Below are 18,221 nucleotides of genomic sequence, written 5' to 3' on the forward strand. Positions count from 1 at the left end.
GATCAGACAAAGCTTTGAAGGGTACCATTGTAAATTAGGTAATGTTATCTTTGCACGGAGGGCCAAGTTGGAAATAACGCTTACAGTCCCTTTAACTGCATCTATAATACAGTCCCTTTAACTGCTTCTATAATACAGTCCCTTTAACTGCATCTATAATACAGTCCCTTTAACTGCATCTATAATACAGTCCCTTTAACTGCATCTATAATACAGTCCCTTTAACTGCATCTATAATACATTCATGAACGGTTTAGAGCTGAACCAGACTGTTTGGATCCAACAGTGTCTAATCTTTTATCTAATCATGAATACGGAACTACAGGGTGTCCCACGAAACATGATTGTTGGCAAATGGTTTTGAATGACTTCTGTCATATATTATATTAGATATTAATGACTTTTTGAAGATTATTTCGTTAGCAAAATCTTTTACTCAAATATATTTTACTTTGAAATCAATTTTACTATAAAATAACTGCCATGGTGTATTTTTAATTAATGATAATTATTCTCTTTTGTAATAAATAACTTTACAAATAATGGAAGAATAGATTTAAAACTATTCACCAACTGTCATGTTTCGTGGGACACCCTGTATATTAACATTAATTCAAATATTCGAATTCAGTTATGCCTTCAATAGGCTTAAAAAAAGAAAATTTGTACCATATATATAAATCCCGATCACCCCCAACCCCATACCATCCTACTAGATTATCATCATTCTGTCTGGCTCCGTCAAACTCAAGGTCAATCTTTATCATGATTCTAAATTTTTATCAAGATCTTGATTTTTATTATGATCTTAAATTTGATCAAGATCTTGATTTTTATTACATTTACAACTATCTAAAACGTCATATCATTATCTTGTTCTTTTTTGACATTGAATATCACTTTTTATTATGCATTAAAATTTTTTATCATGGTTTTATAGATTTTGTTTGACGATTACCAATTCTCACCAATTTGAAATACTTTAGTTCATGAATTTTTAATTTAGGATTCACAAAATTGTCCTTACGCACATATTGATCGAGATCATACAATGTGTGCGTACGCTCCCCTCATGTGTACTGGACGGAAAATGTTGCGTAAGTTTACATAAAATAATAAAAAAAAACAAGGATTTAATGCTAGGAAAGTTATTTCAGAAGTGTACACATCTTTTGTACTGCAGTGTACTGTCACTGGGCGGTAATGTAAACACAAGACGGATGTCAGAGCCTGACATGGGATCCATCTTTCACACATAAAATCAATGAAATATTCTGGTCATAGGAAACTATTATGTGAATCATCATAATTATCAAAATTGAATGCTTTTAACCTCCTCGAACACCAGACGAATACTGGTGCATCTATTCTTGTTTACAAATTCCGCCCAGAGAGAACTGGTTTCAATATGTACGCAGAGTATGCACACCTGCAATCAACTATCCTTGCATGACAACATTGGAAAAACCCAGCTTTTGATTTAAGTCTTGGTCATTGTTTTGATTCAAGTTATGATAAATTGTATTCAATCTTGATTTTAAACTAAATTATCACTGAAAATGTGCAGTTATTGACTGTATAGTGTATATACCTTTTCTGTTTATGATCAATTCTTTTTTTATCAGATCATAAAAAAAAAATTTTTGTTTGTTTCAAATTGATATATAAATAATATTTGGATTTCTATGAATGATTTATTTTTATTTATGGCATATGTAACTTATTGAACCTTCCCCCTCCCACCCTTTTATTCTGTATCCAAGATCTATGCCATTTGCAAATTTCTTTTGATACCTTTGCTATTTATCATCTGTAAACTGTTCCATGTGATGTGTGGAAAGAAGGGATTAAGATTGTATCAGGATTGAGTTATGACATGACACATGGAAACTTAAAATGTATAGAAGGCATAAAGCTAGGAATTAGCTGAACCTATTCATGCTATAGATCAGAGTTAGGGACTTGAAGTGGAGGGGGGAGTCTCTTTAGAAAGAGGGCCTTTTTAACATTTTCATTTTTTTTAAAGATTATTATAGTAGAAGTAGCAATACTTAGTAAACGCTAGGAAGTGGTGGACTAAACTGTAAACTCTAACCAACAAATGGTTATAGGTAGTGGTGGAATAAACTGTAAACTCTAACTAATAAATGGCTAAGTAGTGGTGGACTAAACTGTAAACTCTAACAATAATATGTTAGGCAGTGGTGGACTAAACTGTAAACTCTAACTAATATTTAGCAAGGTAGTGGTGGACTAAACTGTAAACTCTAACTAATATATAGTTAGGTATGGTAGACTAAACTGTAAACTCTAACAATAATATGTTAGGCAGTGGTGGACTAAACTGTAACTCTAACTAATATATAGCTAGGTAGTGGTGGACTCAACTGTAAACTCTAACTAATATATAGTTAGGTATGGTAGACTAAACTGTAAACTCTAACAATAATGTGTTAGGCAGTGGTGGAAAAAACTGTAAACTCTAACTAATATATAGCTAGGTAGTGGTGGACTAAACTGTAAACTCTACCTAAAATATTGCTAGGTAGTGGTGGACAAAACTGTAAACTCTAACTAATATATAGCTAGGTAGTGGTGGACTAAACTGTAAACTCTACCTAAAATATTGCTAGGTAGTGGTGGACAAAACTGTAAACTCTAACTAAAATATTGCTAGGTAGTGGTGGACTAAACTGTAAACTCTAAATAATATATAGTTAGGTAGTGGTGGACTAAACTGTAAACTCTAACAAATATATAGCTAGGGACTAAACAGTAAACTCTAACTAATATATAGTTAGGTAGTGGTGGACTATACTGTAAACTCTAACTAATATATAGCTAGGTAGTGGTGGACTAAACTGTCTTGAAAAGGAAATTATTCTTGAAGAGCATAATATGGTTAGACAGCTTCTAGCGAATGGAAAGGTAAATAATTCAAGTAAAAAATAAATCTTAAGTAAATTTTATGCAAATTGAATTAGCATGAGCTAGGGTTTCCAGCAAAGAGGGTAAATCATTTTGCAAATTATTATTTTTCGCCAAAAATTTCGCATTTTTTTGCATTTTGCGAAAATGTTCGTTTTTATCGCAAAATTACGTTTCAAGCTCTCTGGCGAGAAAGGCAAATTTTCGTAAAATAAGAAATGCGAAAATTTCGCGGAAAAAACGTGCAAATTTCTCAAAAAACGCAAAAATGTGGGGGACCATATTTTGCAAAAAAAAAAATACGGATGAAAAATTATTAATTATTATATAATAAACTTCTAATGTTGAGCTCTCAGAGCAGAGACTTCCACAAGTATTTTGCTCAATTGATTGTTGCAGCTATGGTTTTCGCGGAATTTTTTCCCGCGAAATTATTTTTCACAAAATTTCGCAAAAAGTATTTTCACGATATTTCGCATCGTTTTCGCATTATTCGCTTAAATTATTTTTGCAAAAAAATGCGAAATTTTGCGAATAAGTTTGCCAAAGGCGAACAAAAATTTTCGCATTTTTTCGCGAAAGCTCTCGTTTGCTGGAAACCCTATGAATTGAGATAAGCATAACATTAATCCTAAACATGTATTATTTGAAAGAATCAAAAATCCTCTAAGAATTCTAAAAATATTTAAAAAAAATATTGACTTATTTTTAAGAGTCAGGTACGTTCTCTTAAAAATTCTGAAAGTGTTTTCAAAATCATTTGATGAAAATCAATAACGTTTTTCTATATTTTTTTTAATTACTCAAGCTTTTATTACTTCAGGTGCACAGTCAACCTGCCGCTCTTAATATGCGCGTTATGATTTGGGACGATGAACTTGCACAGGAAGGATCAACTAAGTCAAAGTACAAAATTTCTTTCTGAAGAAATTGAAAAAATTATACATAATCTATACTTTGTCCTTAAAGAAAAACTCCTAGAGGAAAACTACATTTTTTTGTCTTTTAAGAGTTTATATATACAACTAGGGTTTTAGGGTGCTTTGTGCCTCTTTTCCTATTAACAATTTTAGCTTTTAACTGCTGCTCTGGAAGTCGCCATTTTATCGTTTTCAAATGTTCGAAGTTTTCTCTGTTTAAATCGGCGCATTTTCAAAAAAGATAAATGTTTATATTTTTCCGGACAAATTGTTCAACTTTGCCGGAGCATAAACCCTCCCCAGGGTCATGGAAGTTGCCACAAACAATAGGGCCTGAGCTGAAAACTTTAGAATGGGATATTCTTAATCCCGATCGGTTAACTAATCTGGAGATTAGTTACAAGAGGAGAACAAGCATTATTTAATCTGGTGATTAAGAAAAAGAGGAGATCAAGCATTTTGATATCCACAATTCTAAAGTTTTCAGCTCTGGTTGGTTAAGCCGTGTTGACGTTTTTTAGATACAGATTGGCAAGCTCACTATTTGTATAAATTATTTATTATTAATTATATTTTCAAGCCGCCATGTTCAAATTTCACTTAAATGCACAACAATTTTTGCGGATTTTTCTGGTTTAATTCGTGGATTTTCAAAAATTGAGAAACAACATTCCTTCCACAATATTGATCAGACAAAGGCACATTGATTGCATTTGTGAATTGTGAATTAGCCATGCTGCTCTTTCAATCAAGGGTTTCTTAAAATTACAACATTAGCCTTTTTAATTCTTAGATTAAACTTGAGCTGCCTTTATCTTAGTTATGGAAGATTTCATAAAACAGAATAATTAAGTTGACCCTTTGTCTCAGGTAGCTCAACGTTGGGCTGATCAGTGTATGCCAGGTCATGACCATAGCAGAAATGTAGGTAAAAAAAAGAAATACAAGGATAGAAAACAAAAATAATATTAATAGTAATATTAATAATAATAATAATAAGAAGAAGAATTATTATGGCAATATAACGACTCTAGATAGATATGCTGTTGGTCAGAATGTCGCGACAACTTGGAATTTCGACCAAGAATCGCTGACAAAGGACAGTCCAGAGTTTAAACGACACATAAGAGCATGGTTTGACGAGGTATGATTTGATTGGACTTTTTGTAGGTTATTTCAGGCATTTTATTTAAGAAAAACTATATTTTTTTTAAATTCTTAAAATATATTTAAAGAATTATTTTTCAGGTTGTAAAATTTGGCTTCAAGACAAGAAGTATAAATCCGTTCCAGTTTCGGATGGAAACAGGTCATTATACACAGGTGGGTAGACTTGTTAGTCATTGTATTGGTTTTTCATTGTTTGATTATTTGATTATTGGTTAAATGGTTAGATGGTTGTATGGTTGGTTGTTTGGATGATTGGTAGGTTGGTTGGGTGGTTGGTTTGTTGGTTTGATGATTTTTGGATGTGTGTGTTGATTGGTTGATTGGTTTGGTTAGATGGTTTAATAAATTTTTTTGGTTGGTTAGTTGGTTTGACACATTTTCGGTAGGTTGGTTGGTTGGATGGTTCGTTGGTAGATTAGTTTGTTATTTGGTTGATTGTTTACTTTATTGCTTGGTTGGTTTGTTGGTTAGCTGTTTGGTTGTTCATTGTTGGTTGGTTGGTTTGTTGGTTGGTTGGTTGATTGTTTGGAGGGTTAGTTGATTGGTTGGTTCCTTGATAGGTTGGTTGTTTGGTTGGTTGTTTGGAGGGTTGGTTGGTTGGTTGGTCGTCTGGTTAAATGGTTTGTTGGTTGGTTGGTTTTTGTCGGTTGGTTTGTTGGTTGGTTGATTAGTAGGTTGTTTTGTTGGTTGGTTGATGTAGAGGTTGATTGGTCGATTGTATAAATCTGATCTTGTATTTTTATTTGGTTTGGCAAATTGTTGGTTATTTATTTAAACAATGAGATTGCCTTTAATATTAAAAGGATATGATGTCTTCCTATTTAGACTATTTACAATTTTAACTTTTTGATGAATTTTCTAAATTATGAATGGTTTAGCTAGCCTGGGCTGAATCCTACATGGTGGGGTGTGGATATTCTTATTATAAGGTATTTAAAGATATTTATTTTTATAATTCTAAAAATTAAACATATCTGGAGATTATTCTTTAAACGTAGTAAAAATTCAAACATTGTAAATTATTTATGGCCAAGAAACGAGTTTAAACTACAGGGTGTCCCAATAAACATGGGAATTCAGTGACACACATTCGATATCGCCTTTGTTATGAATTTGCCTTCGATTTCAAAAGGCATAATATTATCATGTATGCTAGAGTTTGTCTTATGAAAAAGGGTAAAAGACTGTAAAGATGTGTTTATACTGTCTCCGTAAGATGACCAGTGAAGACGGACAGGTTTATTCTGTTTGTATACTGTAATTTTCTTGTTTTACTAAGTACAACCGTATGCAGTCAAAACATAAACAAACAAATTGTAAATATAGCCGAAGAAAATCGTCCGTCAGTGAATTCCCATGTTTATTGGGACACCCTGTAGAAATAGCAGCTTATGAAGTTATGAAGTTATCAATGCAGACAAAAAGTTTCATCCATGATGGGCTAACTACACGTGCATTGTACAGTACCAATCTAACTGCACGTGCATTGTACAGTACAAATCTAACTACACGTGCATTTTACAGTACAAATCTAACTACACGTGCATTGTACAGTACAATTCTAACTACACGTGCATTGTACAGAACAAATCTAACAGCACGTGCATTGTACAGTAAAAATCTAACTACACGTGCATTGTACAGTACAAATCTAACTGCACGTGCATTGTACAGTACAAATCTAACTGCACGTACATTGTACAGTACCAATCTAACTACAATTGCATTTTACAGTACCAATCTAACTACACCTGCATTGTACAGTACAAATCTAACTACACGTGCATTGTAAAGTACAAATCTAACTACACGTGCATTGTACAGTACAAATCTAACTACACGTGCATTGTACAGTACAAATCTAACTGCTCGTGCATTGTACAGTACAAATCTAACTACACGTGCATTGTACAGTACAAATCTAACTGCACGTGCATTGTACAGTACAAATCTAACTACACGTGCATTGTACAGTACAAATCTAACTGCACGTGCATTGTACAGTACAAATCTAACAACACGTGCATTGTACAGTACAAATCTAACTGCACGTGCATTGTACACAAAGAGAATAGAATATATAGAGAGGAATTAAAAGAATCTCTCGGTATGAATTTTTTCAGTCCCTTTCAGCCTGAAAGGGAGTTCAAAGTGTACAAATCATGTAAATGTTCACAAATTATATGCAATAGAGTACATTAATACAGTATGTTCCCTAGACTATCCATTGCAATTTCGAATTTTTTAAACTGTTAAATGAACTTTATAATGAATTAGGTGAATAAAAAACATCATTTGATTTATAGTTATAACGGAAAATCATCGTTTGTAAAGTGGAAGGCATAGAGTCTATGTGAAATGATCATTGGTCAATTATGAAACCAGCCTATTTCATAATTTGGTTTTCTTTTAACAATTATTTTAGATTTTCTATAAAATCTTATTCCAGGGCCCAACAGGTTATATAGCATAAATATGTGAAGTACACCTGCAGGATGGAAACAGTACAACAAAATGGTCGTTTTACACTTTTTTCTAGTAAATTCTTCTCTATATATTCTATTCTCTATGACTATACATTACCAATCTAACTGCACGTGCATTGTACAGTACACATCTAACTGCACGTGCATTGTACAGTACAAATCACAATTACTGTCCACGTCATTTCAAATGTCCCTCTCCATGTTAATAGTTTCCCATGTCCGATACAGAACAGTACCTTTCATACCTTTGTTTGATTCACATCAGTACCTTTCAAACCTTTGTTTTATTCACAACAGTATCTTTTAAACCTTTGTTCGATTCACAAAAGTACCTTTTAAACCTTTGTTTGATTCACAACAGTACCTTTCAAACCTTTCATCGATTCACAACAGTACCATGTAAACCTTTGTTTGATTCACAACAGTACCTTTCAAACCTTTGTTTGATTCACAACAGTACCTTACAAATCTTTGTTGGATTCACAACAGTACCTTTCAAACCTTTGTTTGATTCACAACAGTACCTTTTAAACCTTTGTTTGATTCACAACTGTACCTTTCAAACCTTTGTTTGATTCACATCAGTACCTTTTAAACCTTTGTTCGATTCACAACAGTACCTTTTAAACCTTTGTTCGACTCACATCAATACCTTTCAAACCTTTGTCCGATACACATCGGTACCTTTCAAACCTTTGTTTGATTCACAACATTACCTTTCAATCCTTTGTTCGATTCACAACAGTACCTTTTAAACCTTTGTTTGATTCACATCATCACCTTTCAAACCTTTTTCGATTCACATCAGTACCTTTTAAACCTTTGTTCGATTCACATCAGTACCTTTCAAACCTTTGTTTGATTCACATCAGTACCTTTCAAACATTTGTTCAATTCACATCACTACCTTTCAAACCTTTGTTCGATTCACATCAGTACCTTGCAAACCTTTGTTCGTTTCACATCAGTACCTTTCAAACCTTTGTTCGATTCACAACAATGCCCTTCAAACCTTTGTTCGATTTACATCAGTGCCTTTCAAACCTTTGTTCGAGTAAAACTGACAAAGAAATAATTTTCTATTGTCAAGCTATGAAATACTTAGACGTTACTCAGATATAAAGGTACTGTTGTGAATCAGACATTGAACTCTTTAAATGGACGCTCACTTGAAAGTACATGATATAGATCTTTAAAAGGACACTAAGCGAGGGTTTAGCAAGTTGTATGTGTGTAACTATGGACCTGGAGGAAACCTTGTTGGTAAACCTATGTACAAGGTCGGGTTTCCAGGTAATGATTTTACACTTGGGTTCAATGGAAATCTGAAAACTTAGATTTTTAAGAAATATACCTCCTTTTAGGGGCAATGTATAAATGATTTGCAATTTATATTTTCATTGCAAATTTTGGTATTTTCTGAGAGTAAATGTTTCCCCCCCCCCTTCTTCCTACAATTGGTTTGCAACCTTTCAAGACTGGTTGGGTTGTGGGTCCCGAGAAGTTGTTAACGTACAAATCTCTAAAATTTTAAGTCTCAGCTTAGTTTTTTTTTAACTTATTTTAATTAAAAAAGGGTAGACCACTTTTAAAAATCCCATACGATTTAGGTCATTATAAACTTTAAAAGTAGTTTTTTTGTCGTTAACAATTTCCATGTGAGTCTAAGCATTTCCTAAAGTAAGACGACCTTTTCTTCACTCGACCTGCTAAACATAGAATGTCTGCTGTACAGTTCTCAATACATGTGATGAATCCAGGTATGGTTTCCTGTTCTGAGGAGGACTCGGAGAATATGAAACCGTCCTCAAGATATGTAGGACTATGTGGTAAGCATTGATCTAATTATACAGGGGTGTCCTAACAACAATAATTAGAATCCGGAAAGAAGAGAACCCACCCAAGTAGGGTTCGACTCACACCAGTTTTGTCTTCCGGAAAAATGTCTGTACTTTTATTTGACAATCCATTTTTGATAGAAAATTTGTATACAGGGTGTCCCACAAACCATGACAGTTATTGAATAGTTTAAAATGTCTTCTTCCATAAATAATTAAGTTGTTTGATACTAAAGACTGAGAATTATAAAAAATATTATATGACAATCATATTTTAGCGAAAATGAATCATTGGATAAAAAGTAGTTAAAGAATACAGTCAGAACCCATAAAACAGTTTAATAGGAATTTTTATTAGTAGCTTAAATATTCATTTGACCATTTAATATCATACAGGGTGTCCCACGAACCATGCCAGTTGGTAAATGGTTTAGAATGTCTTCTTCCATAATTTGTTAAGTTGTTTAATACCAAAGACAATAATACAAATATTATATAGGAGTCATATAGTAATATTAACTTTAAAGTAAAATATATTTAAACAAAAGATTTTTTAAACTAAATTAACTGCAAACACCCTTCAATATCCAATACATTGTATGTAAGACGATATTCAAAACTATTTAGAATTAAAAACTTGATTAAGAATTATTTAATTTCTAGAGGTGAATGGAGCTAGATATGTGGAGCATATGTGTCAGGATATTAAAGCTCCATCCTTGGTGGAGACACCTCCATTCTTACATCTTCCCACCCCTCGGCCAGAGCAATCAATCTTTCAAGAGATGATGGTAATCTGACACATTTAATTCACATCTGTTGAATATTGTTGTATGAAACATTTAACCACCGTTGTATTGTGGACACACTTGATTACAATGTTTGTTGAATTATTGTAGGACACATTTGATTACAATGTTTGTTGAATTATTTCAGGACACATTTGATTACAATGTTTGTTGAACTATTGTAGGACACATTTGATTACAATGTTTGTTGAATTATTGTAGGACACATTTGATTACAATGTTTGTTGAATTATTGTAGAACACATTTATTTCCCATATTTGTTAAAAATTATTGTAGGACACATTTGGTTAACATGCTAATTAAAAATTATTGTAGGACACATGTGGTTAACATGCTAATTAAAAATTATTGTTGGACACATGTTGTTAACATGCTAATTAAAAATTATTGTAGGACACATTTAATTCTCATTTAAATTGAAACTTATTGTAGACTTCAATTTTCACACCTTTCCTTATTATGTGTTTTCGATTACATAAAACTAGAATTATACAAAATTTACGATAAAAATCTATATTTTTTAGGGAAACAATGCAATCAGCGATTTAGCAATGACTTCTTCCAACTTCCTGATGAATGGTGTAAAGACGACAATGCACTTTGCGGATATGGGAGTAAAGACGACAATGCACTTCGCGGATATGGGTGTAAAGACGACAATGCACTTCGCGGATATGGGTGTAAAGACGACAATTGACTTGGCTAATCTTCTAAATCCACTTCTATGGGGATAAAGGTGAAGATTAAAAACGTTTTTTAATTTTTACATTCTTTATTTTTTTTTTCAATTTTGGTCTTTCTTTATCTTGTTTATTTGTTATCTTTTTATGTCTTTTTTATTCAATATTATTTTGAGGGTGTTCCAGTTCGGGTCGTCTTTGTTAAAAAAGTATCACGAATATAAAGGCTTTTCAGAAGGCACACCAAAATTGTGTTGGTTAAATTTTTAATACAAATTTTGTCAGTAAAGATAGTTAGCTATAATCAAAGACGATTTTTTAGTTTTGTTCAGTTGTCATGGTTTATGGGAACCTCTGTATTTGTATGAAATTCCACGAAGTAAACAGAATATTAATTCTAAATATTCTCTGCAAAGCATTTTAATTTTACTAACTTTGCTGCAAACTATTGCAAATGCGAACAATTTGAAGCTAGACGAGTTATTTTGTATAAATTATTTCATTCTGAGCCAAATCTGACAAGTCTGGTAAATAATTTAGATATTCATGACAGTATTATTTGTTATTCATTATTTACCGCAAAACGTTGATAAAATTCTAAGAGAAACTTTCTCAAACATATCTAAAGGGAGAGTATAAATACAAGAAAGGACTAGATGTCGTCATTTTAAGATCTATGTGTGTTTTGTTCACAATAACCCTGAGGCAGAACCCCAAAGGAGTTAAACATAGTCTGCATAGAACAGGCTCTCTCTCTGTCTTTGTAATTCTACAGAGAGAGAGCTTGTTCTAAGCTAACTACGCATAACTTCTTTGGGCTTCTGCCTTAGGGTTATTGTGAACGAAAAACACATAAATATTGAAAAGACGCTATCTAGTATCCTTTCTGCTATTTTAATTAATCCATAGTTTTAACGATTGCAAAGCATTTAATACACTCCAGCAGTATGTCCTTTAGCGCCTGGTCCAATCAGGGATCAGTCATGTGTTTGTTGTCTTTTCTAAACCAATAGAAATAGTATTTCGGTCGGTAACATCTATCTTTCTATCTATCTCATTATCCAATTAGAGATATGAATCCTTCAATCGGCGCTAACAAAAAATGGAAATATTTACTTCTACTGAAACTATAGTGAATATGGTATTGATATACGAAAATGTCATCAATCCACAATCTATTTGTGAACTAACTCTAAGTTGAGGAGATTTCTTAATTTCTGTGTGTTTTTGTTGAGATGTTGAATTCTCCAGCTTTGATTTTTTTAATTTTATTTCTTCAGAAATTGAGACAAATGACTATCTATATATTTGGTTTGGTTGCTTGGTCCGGAAGTGGACGAAGACAATCTAGATCCTCCACAGTACTTTCAACAACAATTTTTTTTAAATAGTGAAAACAAAACCCATCAAAAGTTTTAGAATTTACAAAAGAATAAACCTTATTTACTCGTGCTTATATACGAAAACTGTTTTAGAAAATATATTTATACTTAAATTGATTCATTTTGGAGAGAAATTTTCTTTACATTTTGCAAGAAAACTTGTTGCTATTTATTTCTTTTATTTAAAATTGTTTCTTTAAAATTTACAATATTGTCCAAACCATAGCTTAATGACAATACAGATAGAACACTGAATGTTTTCAAGATTTAGGGGTTTTTTTTCACAAGAAGAAGTTACGAGTATGCAGTGAGAGAGCATTCAAGCAGGTCCTTTGGGCCTCTACCTCAGGGTTATTGTGAACGATAAACCCCTAAATATTGCAAAGACGACATTCAGTGTTCTATCTGTATTGTATTTAATCTATTGTCCAAATATATTCAGCCAACTGTGTACATTTGTTAAAAACATTTTCTTTTCTAGAATTAAATTTTTTTTCGATTTTCTCAGAACTTGAAGAAAAACTTAAAAACATTGAGAACGCGGAAACTGAGGAATAGGAGATCACAATTTAGCAATAATAAAGTGTATTTGATGTTGTTACAAAGCATATAGTTTTCTAATGTTTTATCCAATCACTTATTAACTAAAATGGGCTTCTTTACTAAATGTTTCCTTGCTGATTGTTTCCTTACTAAATGCTCCTTACTAAACATTTCCTTACTGAACGTTTCCTCTCTAACTGTTCCTTAATAAATGTTTCCTTTTTGAACGGTTCCTTAATAAATGCATCCCGACTGAACGTTTCCTTATTGAATGTTTCCTTCCTGAATGTTTCCTTACTGAACGTTATCTTACTAATTGTTTCCTTTCAAACGTTTCCTTACTGAAATTTTTTCTTACTGAACTTTTCCTTGCTAAACGTTTCCTTACTGAACTTTTCCTTACTGAATTTTTCTTACTGAACTTTTCCTTACTAAACTTTTTTCTTACTGAACTTTTCCTTACTAAACGTTTCCTTACTGAACTTTCCTTACTGAACTTTTCCTTACTGAATTTTTCTTACTGAACTTTTCCTTACTAAACTTTTTTCTTACTGAACTTTTCCTTACTAAACGTTTCCTTACTGAACTTTTCCTTACTGAACTTTTCTTACTGAACGCTTCCTTACTAAATGTTTCTTTACTAAACATTTCCTTACTAACTGTTCCTTACTGAATGTTTTCTTTTTTAACGGTTCCAATAAACCCATCCTTACTGAACGTTTCCTTACTGAATGTTTCCTTCCTGAATGTTTCTTTACTGAACGTTTCCTTACTAAACGTTTCCTTACTGAACTTTTCCATACTGATTGTTTTCATACTAAATGTTTCTTTACTAAACATTTCCTTACTGAAAGTTTCCTCACTATCTGTTCCTTACTGAATGTTTCCTTTTTGAACGGTTCCAATAAACCCATCCTTACTGAACGTTTCCTTATTGAATGTTTCCTTCCTGAATGTTTCCTTACTGAACGTTTCCTTACTAAACGTTTCCTTATTAAACATTTCCTTACTGAATGTTTCTTTACTGAATGTTTCCTTACTGAATGTTTCTTTACTGAATGTTTCCATACTGAACGTTTCCTTTATAAATGTTTTTTATTGAACGTTTCCTTTCTGAATGTTTCCTTACTGAACGTTTTCATACTACACGTTTCCATACTGAACTTTTTCATACTGAACGTTTCCTTGTTGAACGTTGCCTTACTGAACAATTCCATGCTGACCTTTTTTCTTTCAAAATGTTTCCTTACTGAACGTTTCCTTGCTGAACGTTACCTTACTGAATTTTCCCATACTGAACGTTTTCTAACTAAACATTTGATTAACAATCGAATGTTTGCTTGCTAAATGTTTTCTTACTGAATATTTCCTTACTGAAAGTTAACTTAATGAATGTTTCTTTACTGAACATTTTTTAACTGAATGTTTCCTTACTGAACATTTTCATATCAAATGTTCCCTTACTGAAGGTTATCTACTGAATGTTTCCTTACACAACGTTTCCTTACTAAATGTTTCCATACTGAACATTTACTTCTTGTACGTTTCCTTACTGAACGTTTCCTTCCTTAATGTTTCCTTACTGAGCGTTGTTTACTAAACGTTTTCTTACTGAACGTTTCCTAACTGAAAGATTCATGACTGAATGTTTCCTGACTGAATGTTTCCTTACGGAATGTTTCCTTACTGGAAGTTTCCTTACTGAATGTTTCCTTACTGAATGTTTCCTTACTAAACTTTTTCTTACTAAATGTTTCATCACTGAATGTTTCCTTACTGAATGTTTCCTTACTGAATGTTTCCTTACTGCATGTTTCCTTACTGAACGTTTCCTTACTGAATGTTTCCTTACTGAATGCTTCTTTACTGAATGTTCCCTACTGAATGTTTCCTTACTGAATGTTTCCTTACTGAATGTTTCCTTACTGGATGTTTCCTTACTGAACGTTTCCTTACTGTACGTTTCCTTGATGAATGTTTCCTTTCTGAATTTTCCAATACTGAACGTTTTCTAATTAAAGATTTAATAGCGAATGTTTGCTTGCTGAATGTTTCCTTACTGAATGTTTCCTTACTGAATGTTTCCTTACTGAACGTTTCCTTACTGAATGTTTCCTTACTGAACATTTCCTTACTAAACGTTTCCTAACTGAAAGATTCCAGGCGGAATGTTTCCTACCGGAATAATTCCTTATTGAACGTTTCCTTACTGAATGTTTCCTTTCTGAATGTTTCCTTACTGAATGTTTCCTTATTGAATGTTTCCTTTCTGGATGTTTCCTTACTGAATGTTTCCTTACTGAATGTTTCCTTACTGAATGTTTCCATACTAAACGTTTTTGTGCTGCATATTTTCTTACCGAATGTTACATCACAGAACGTTTCCTACACAAAAGGTTTCCTGCCACAAAACGTTTCCTGACACAAAACGTTTCCTGCCACAAAACATTTCCTGTCACAAAACTTTTTCTGCTATTAAACGTTTCCTGCAACAAAATGTTTACTGCTACAAAACGTTTCCGGCTATAAAAGGTATCCAAAATTTGTATTTTATTTGAAATGAAACATTTCTTAATGTTGAAGATCTCATATCACTGTGCCAGAATGTGTATTCCGTGCCTCTTCAGTTTTACATGGAGAGTGTGGTGGCCTTTAAGAATGGAGTTTGTTTCGTTATGATTTTAAACACAGGAATAGTCATTTCTGTTCAATTGATTTTCAAACTATTTGTTTTTTTTTGATGAAAGGATATCTAAAGGAATTATTTATTATAGGAAACGTAAGGAAACGTTTTGTGTAGAAAACGTTCAGTAAGAAAACGTTCTGTAACAAAACGTTTTGTATGTGCTTTGGGAAAAAGTAATCTTGTAAATCAATTTCTACTCCTACTGGCCGATTTTCAAGATTTTTCGTCTAAATTTTGATAATTTTGTTGTTGTTGAAATTTTAGTGAATAAAAAGTATAATTTGGATAACATTGACCTGTACTCGTAGAAGAATAAACTGTCAGCATATACATAATATAAATTACAATATACATTTATATATATTATTATACTCATTATCAATTTAAAAGATTTATGTTATGCTATCATTTTTCTAATCTGTGACAGCGAATTGAAACCTGACGGGTTAAATTACAAACGAGAACACTTTAAGGTTGAGAATTTGACGGAAAAAAAAGTTAATTATCTTTCTCCATCCTCATAATCTAATTAAGAGCTATAAGTTTACAATAGTAGTTATTCTTTTATTAACATCAATTAACTAATTTATTTTGCTCAAATGAATCCAATAAAACATTTAATTTTCATTTTGTATGGATTACTGGATTACAAATTACTAGTCACTAAACCAGATTTCATGGGAAATATAAAACTTTAATGTCCCGGGTTGTGTACAGGCGGTTTCAAAAAACATAATTCTATTTTCCCGGGTTGTGTACAGGCGGTTTCAACAAACATAACTTTATTGTCCCGGGTTGTGTACAGGGGGTTTCAACAAACATAACTTTATTGTCCCGGGTTGTGTACAGAGGGTTTCAACAAACATAAAGCATAAACAAACTGAAAAAATATGCTCATCATTATACGTAATTAATACTAGTTGGCAAAACTTTTTGAGGATGCACTTATTAAAGCCTATTGTGCACCAGAGACTTAGGAGGAATGGGGATTGGGGACACCAACTGAGAAAGCACATAGAGAATCCACATAGAGAATACACATAGAGAATACACATTGAGAATCCACATAGAGAATACACATAAGAATGCATATTGAGAATACATATTGAGAATATACATTGAGAATACACATTGAGAATACACATTGAGAATACACATCGAAAATACACATAAGAATGCACATTGAGAATCCACATTGAGAATACACATTGAAAATGCACATAAGAATGCACATTGAGAATATACATTGAGAATGCACATTGCGAATGCACATTGCGAATGCACATGAGAATGCACATTGAGAATACACATTGAGAATACACATACGAATGCACATTGAGAATACACATACGAATACATATTGAGAATACACATTGAGAATACACATAAGAATACACATTGAGAATACACATTGAGAATACACATTGAGAATGCACACAAGAATGGACATTGAGAATACACATTCAGCATACACATTGACAATGCACTTTGAGAATACAAATTATAAATGCACTAACAAACTGACGATACAAGAGTATAATAAAATCAACCTTCCTGATTTAAATTCTAATTTCAGATTGACAGGCTGAGATGAATATTCCCAAAAATATGAAGATCGTGTTCTATAGACAAAAAATTAAATGTTATCTATAAACGTCGTTCTTTTCCAATTTGTAATTGATGCCATCTTTTGTTTAATTTAATAATACTATCTAATTTTTTCTTTATTTATTCAATACTCAATTTATCATTTTATAATAAATTATAAAGCGTTAGTATTGACCATTTGTTTAAATATGAAAGGTCTGCGACATTGGGTTGCAAAGATACAGAAATTTAGAGTTTGCAGAAAAGACTTATTTCATTTATAAATCATAACAAAGATTGCATTTATAAAAGTTGAGGATTTATGTATGTAAACAGAATACAGATATACAGTTTATTACAATGCTGTAAATTATATGTGTGTTTGAAGCAGCAGCTAGATAAAAGTGTGCAGAGATTCAATAAAGGCTAGAATCAAAGAGAATAGAATATATATCAGAGTGGAATTTAATAGAAAAAAGTGTAAAACGGCCATTTTGTTGTACTGTTTCCATACTGCAGGTGTATGATCATTTCACATAGACTCTATGCCTTTCACTTTACAAACGATGATTTTCCGTTATAACTATAAATCAAATGATGTTTTTTATTCACCTAATTCATTTTATAAAGTTTATTTAACAGCTTTATAAATGAATAGTCTAGGGAACATACTGTATAAATGTACTCTACTGCATATAATTTGTGAACATTTACATGATTTGTACACTTTGAACTCCCTTTCAGGCTGAAAGGGGCTTTCAAAATTCATACCGAAGGTTTTTAAATTCCACTCTAATATATATTCTATTCTCTTTGGCTAGAAAATCCGATATTTTCTACAACATGAATTGTGTATACCTGGAGTACACGCCTAATAAGCAGACATCTATATAAATTCAGAAATATTTAAGGAATTTACTAGAAAAAAGTGTAAAACGGCCATTTTGTTGTACTGTTTCCATACTGCAGGTGTATGATCATTTCACATAGACTCTATGCCTTTCACTTTACAAACGATGATTTTCCGTTATAACTATAAATCAAATGATGTTTTTTATTCACCTAATTCATTTTATAAAGTTTATTTAACAGCTTTAAAAATTTCGAAATTGAAATGTTTAGTCTAGGGATCATACTGTATTAATGTACTCTACTGCATATAATTTGTGAACATTTACATGATTTATACAC

The 18,221-nt window shown here is 32.1% G+C and overlaps 1 protein-coding gene across 3 annotated transcripts; it reads left to right on the plus strand.

Annotated features, from left to right (window-relative positions):
* The first annotated feature begins 721 nt into the window (after positions 1–721).
* LOC111705988 (venom allergen 5) lies at positions 722–17,193 on the plus strand. Of its 3 annotated transcripts, none has more exons than XM_023478715.1 (13): positions 722–752; positions 1,007–1,097; positions 2,846–2,928; positions 3,752–3,814; positions 4,719–4,776; positions 4,883–4,992; positions 5,097–5,171; positions 5,897–5,947; positions 8,704–8,797; positions 9,265–9,333; positions 10,006–10,133; positions 10,677–10,888; positions 17,020–17,193. In XM_023478715.1, exons 2-12 carry the CDS (start codon positions 1,052–1,054, stop codon positions 10,884–10,886), a joined length of 987 nt encoding a protein of 328 aa, XP_023334483.1. In that variant the 5' UTR covers positions 722–752; positions 1,007–1,051; the 3' UTR covers positions 10,887–10,888; positions 17,020–17,193. The 3 variants fall into 3 exon arrangements, with proteins under 3 accessions (XP_023334483.1, XP_023334484.1, XP_023334482.1); XM_023478716.1 differs by lacking the exon at positions 17,020–17,193 and adding an exon at positions 12,723–13,003; XM_023478714.1 differs by lacking the exon at positions 17,020–17,193 and adding an exon at positions 12,113–12,331.
* The last annotated feature ends 1,028 nt before the right edge of the window (positions 17,194–18,221 follow it).

This window comes from Eurytemora carolleeae, unplaced genomic scaffold (genome assembly GCF_000591075.1).
Source record: "Eurytemora carolleeae unplaced genomic scaffold, Eaff_2.0 scaffold700, whole genome shotgun sequence".
Lineage (NCBI taxonomy): Eukaryota > Metazoa > Arthropoda > Copepoda > Calanoida > Temoridae > Eurytemora > Eurytemora carolleeae.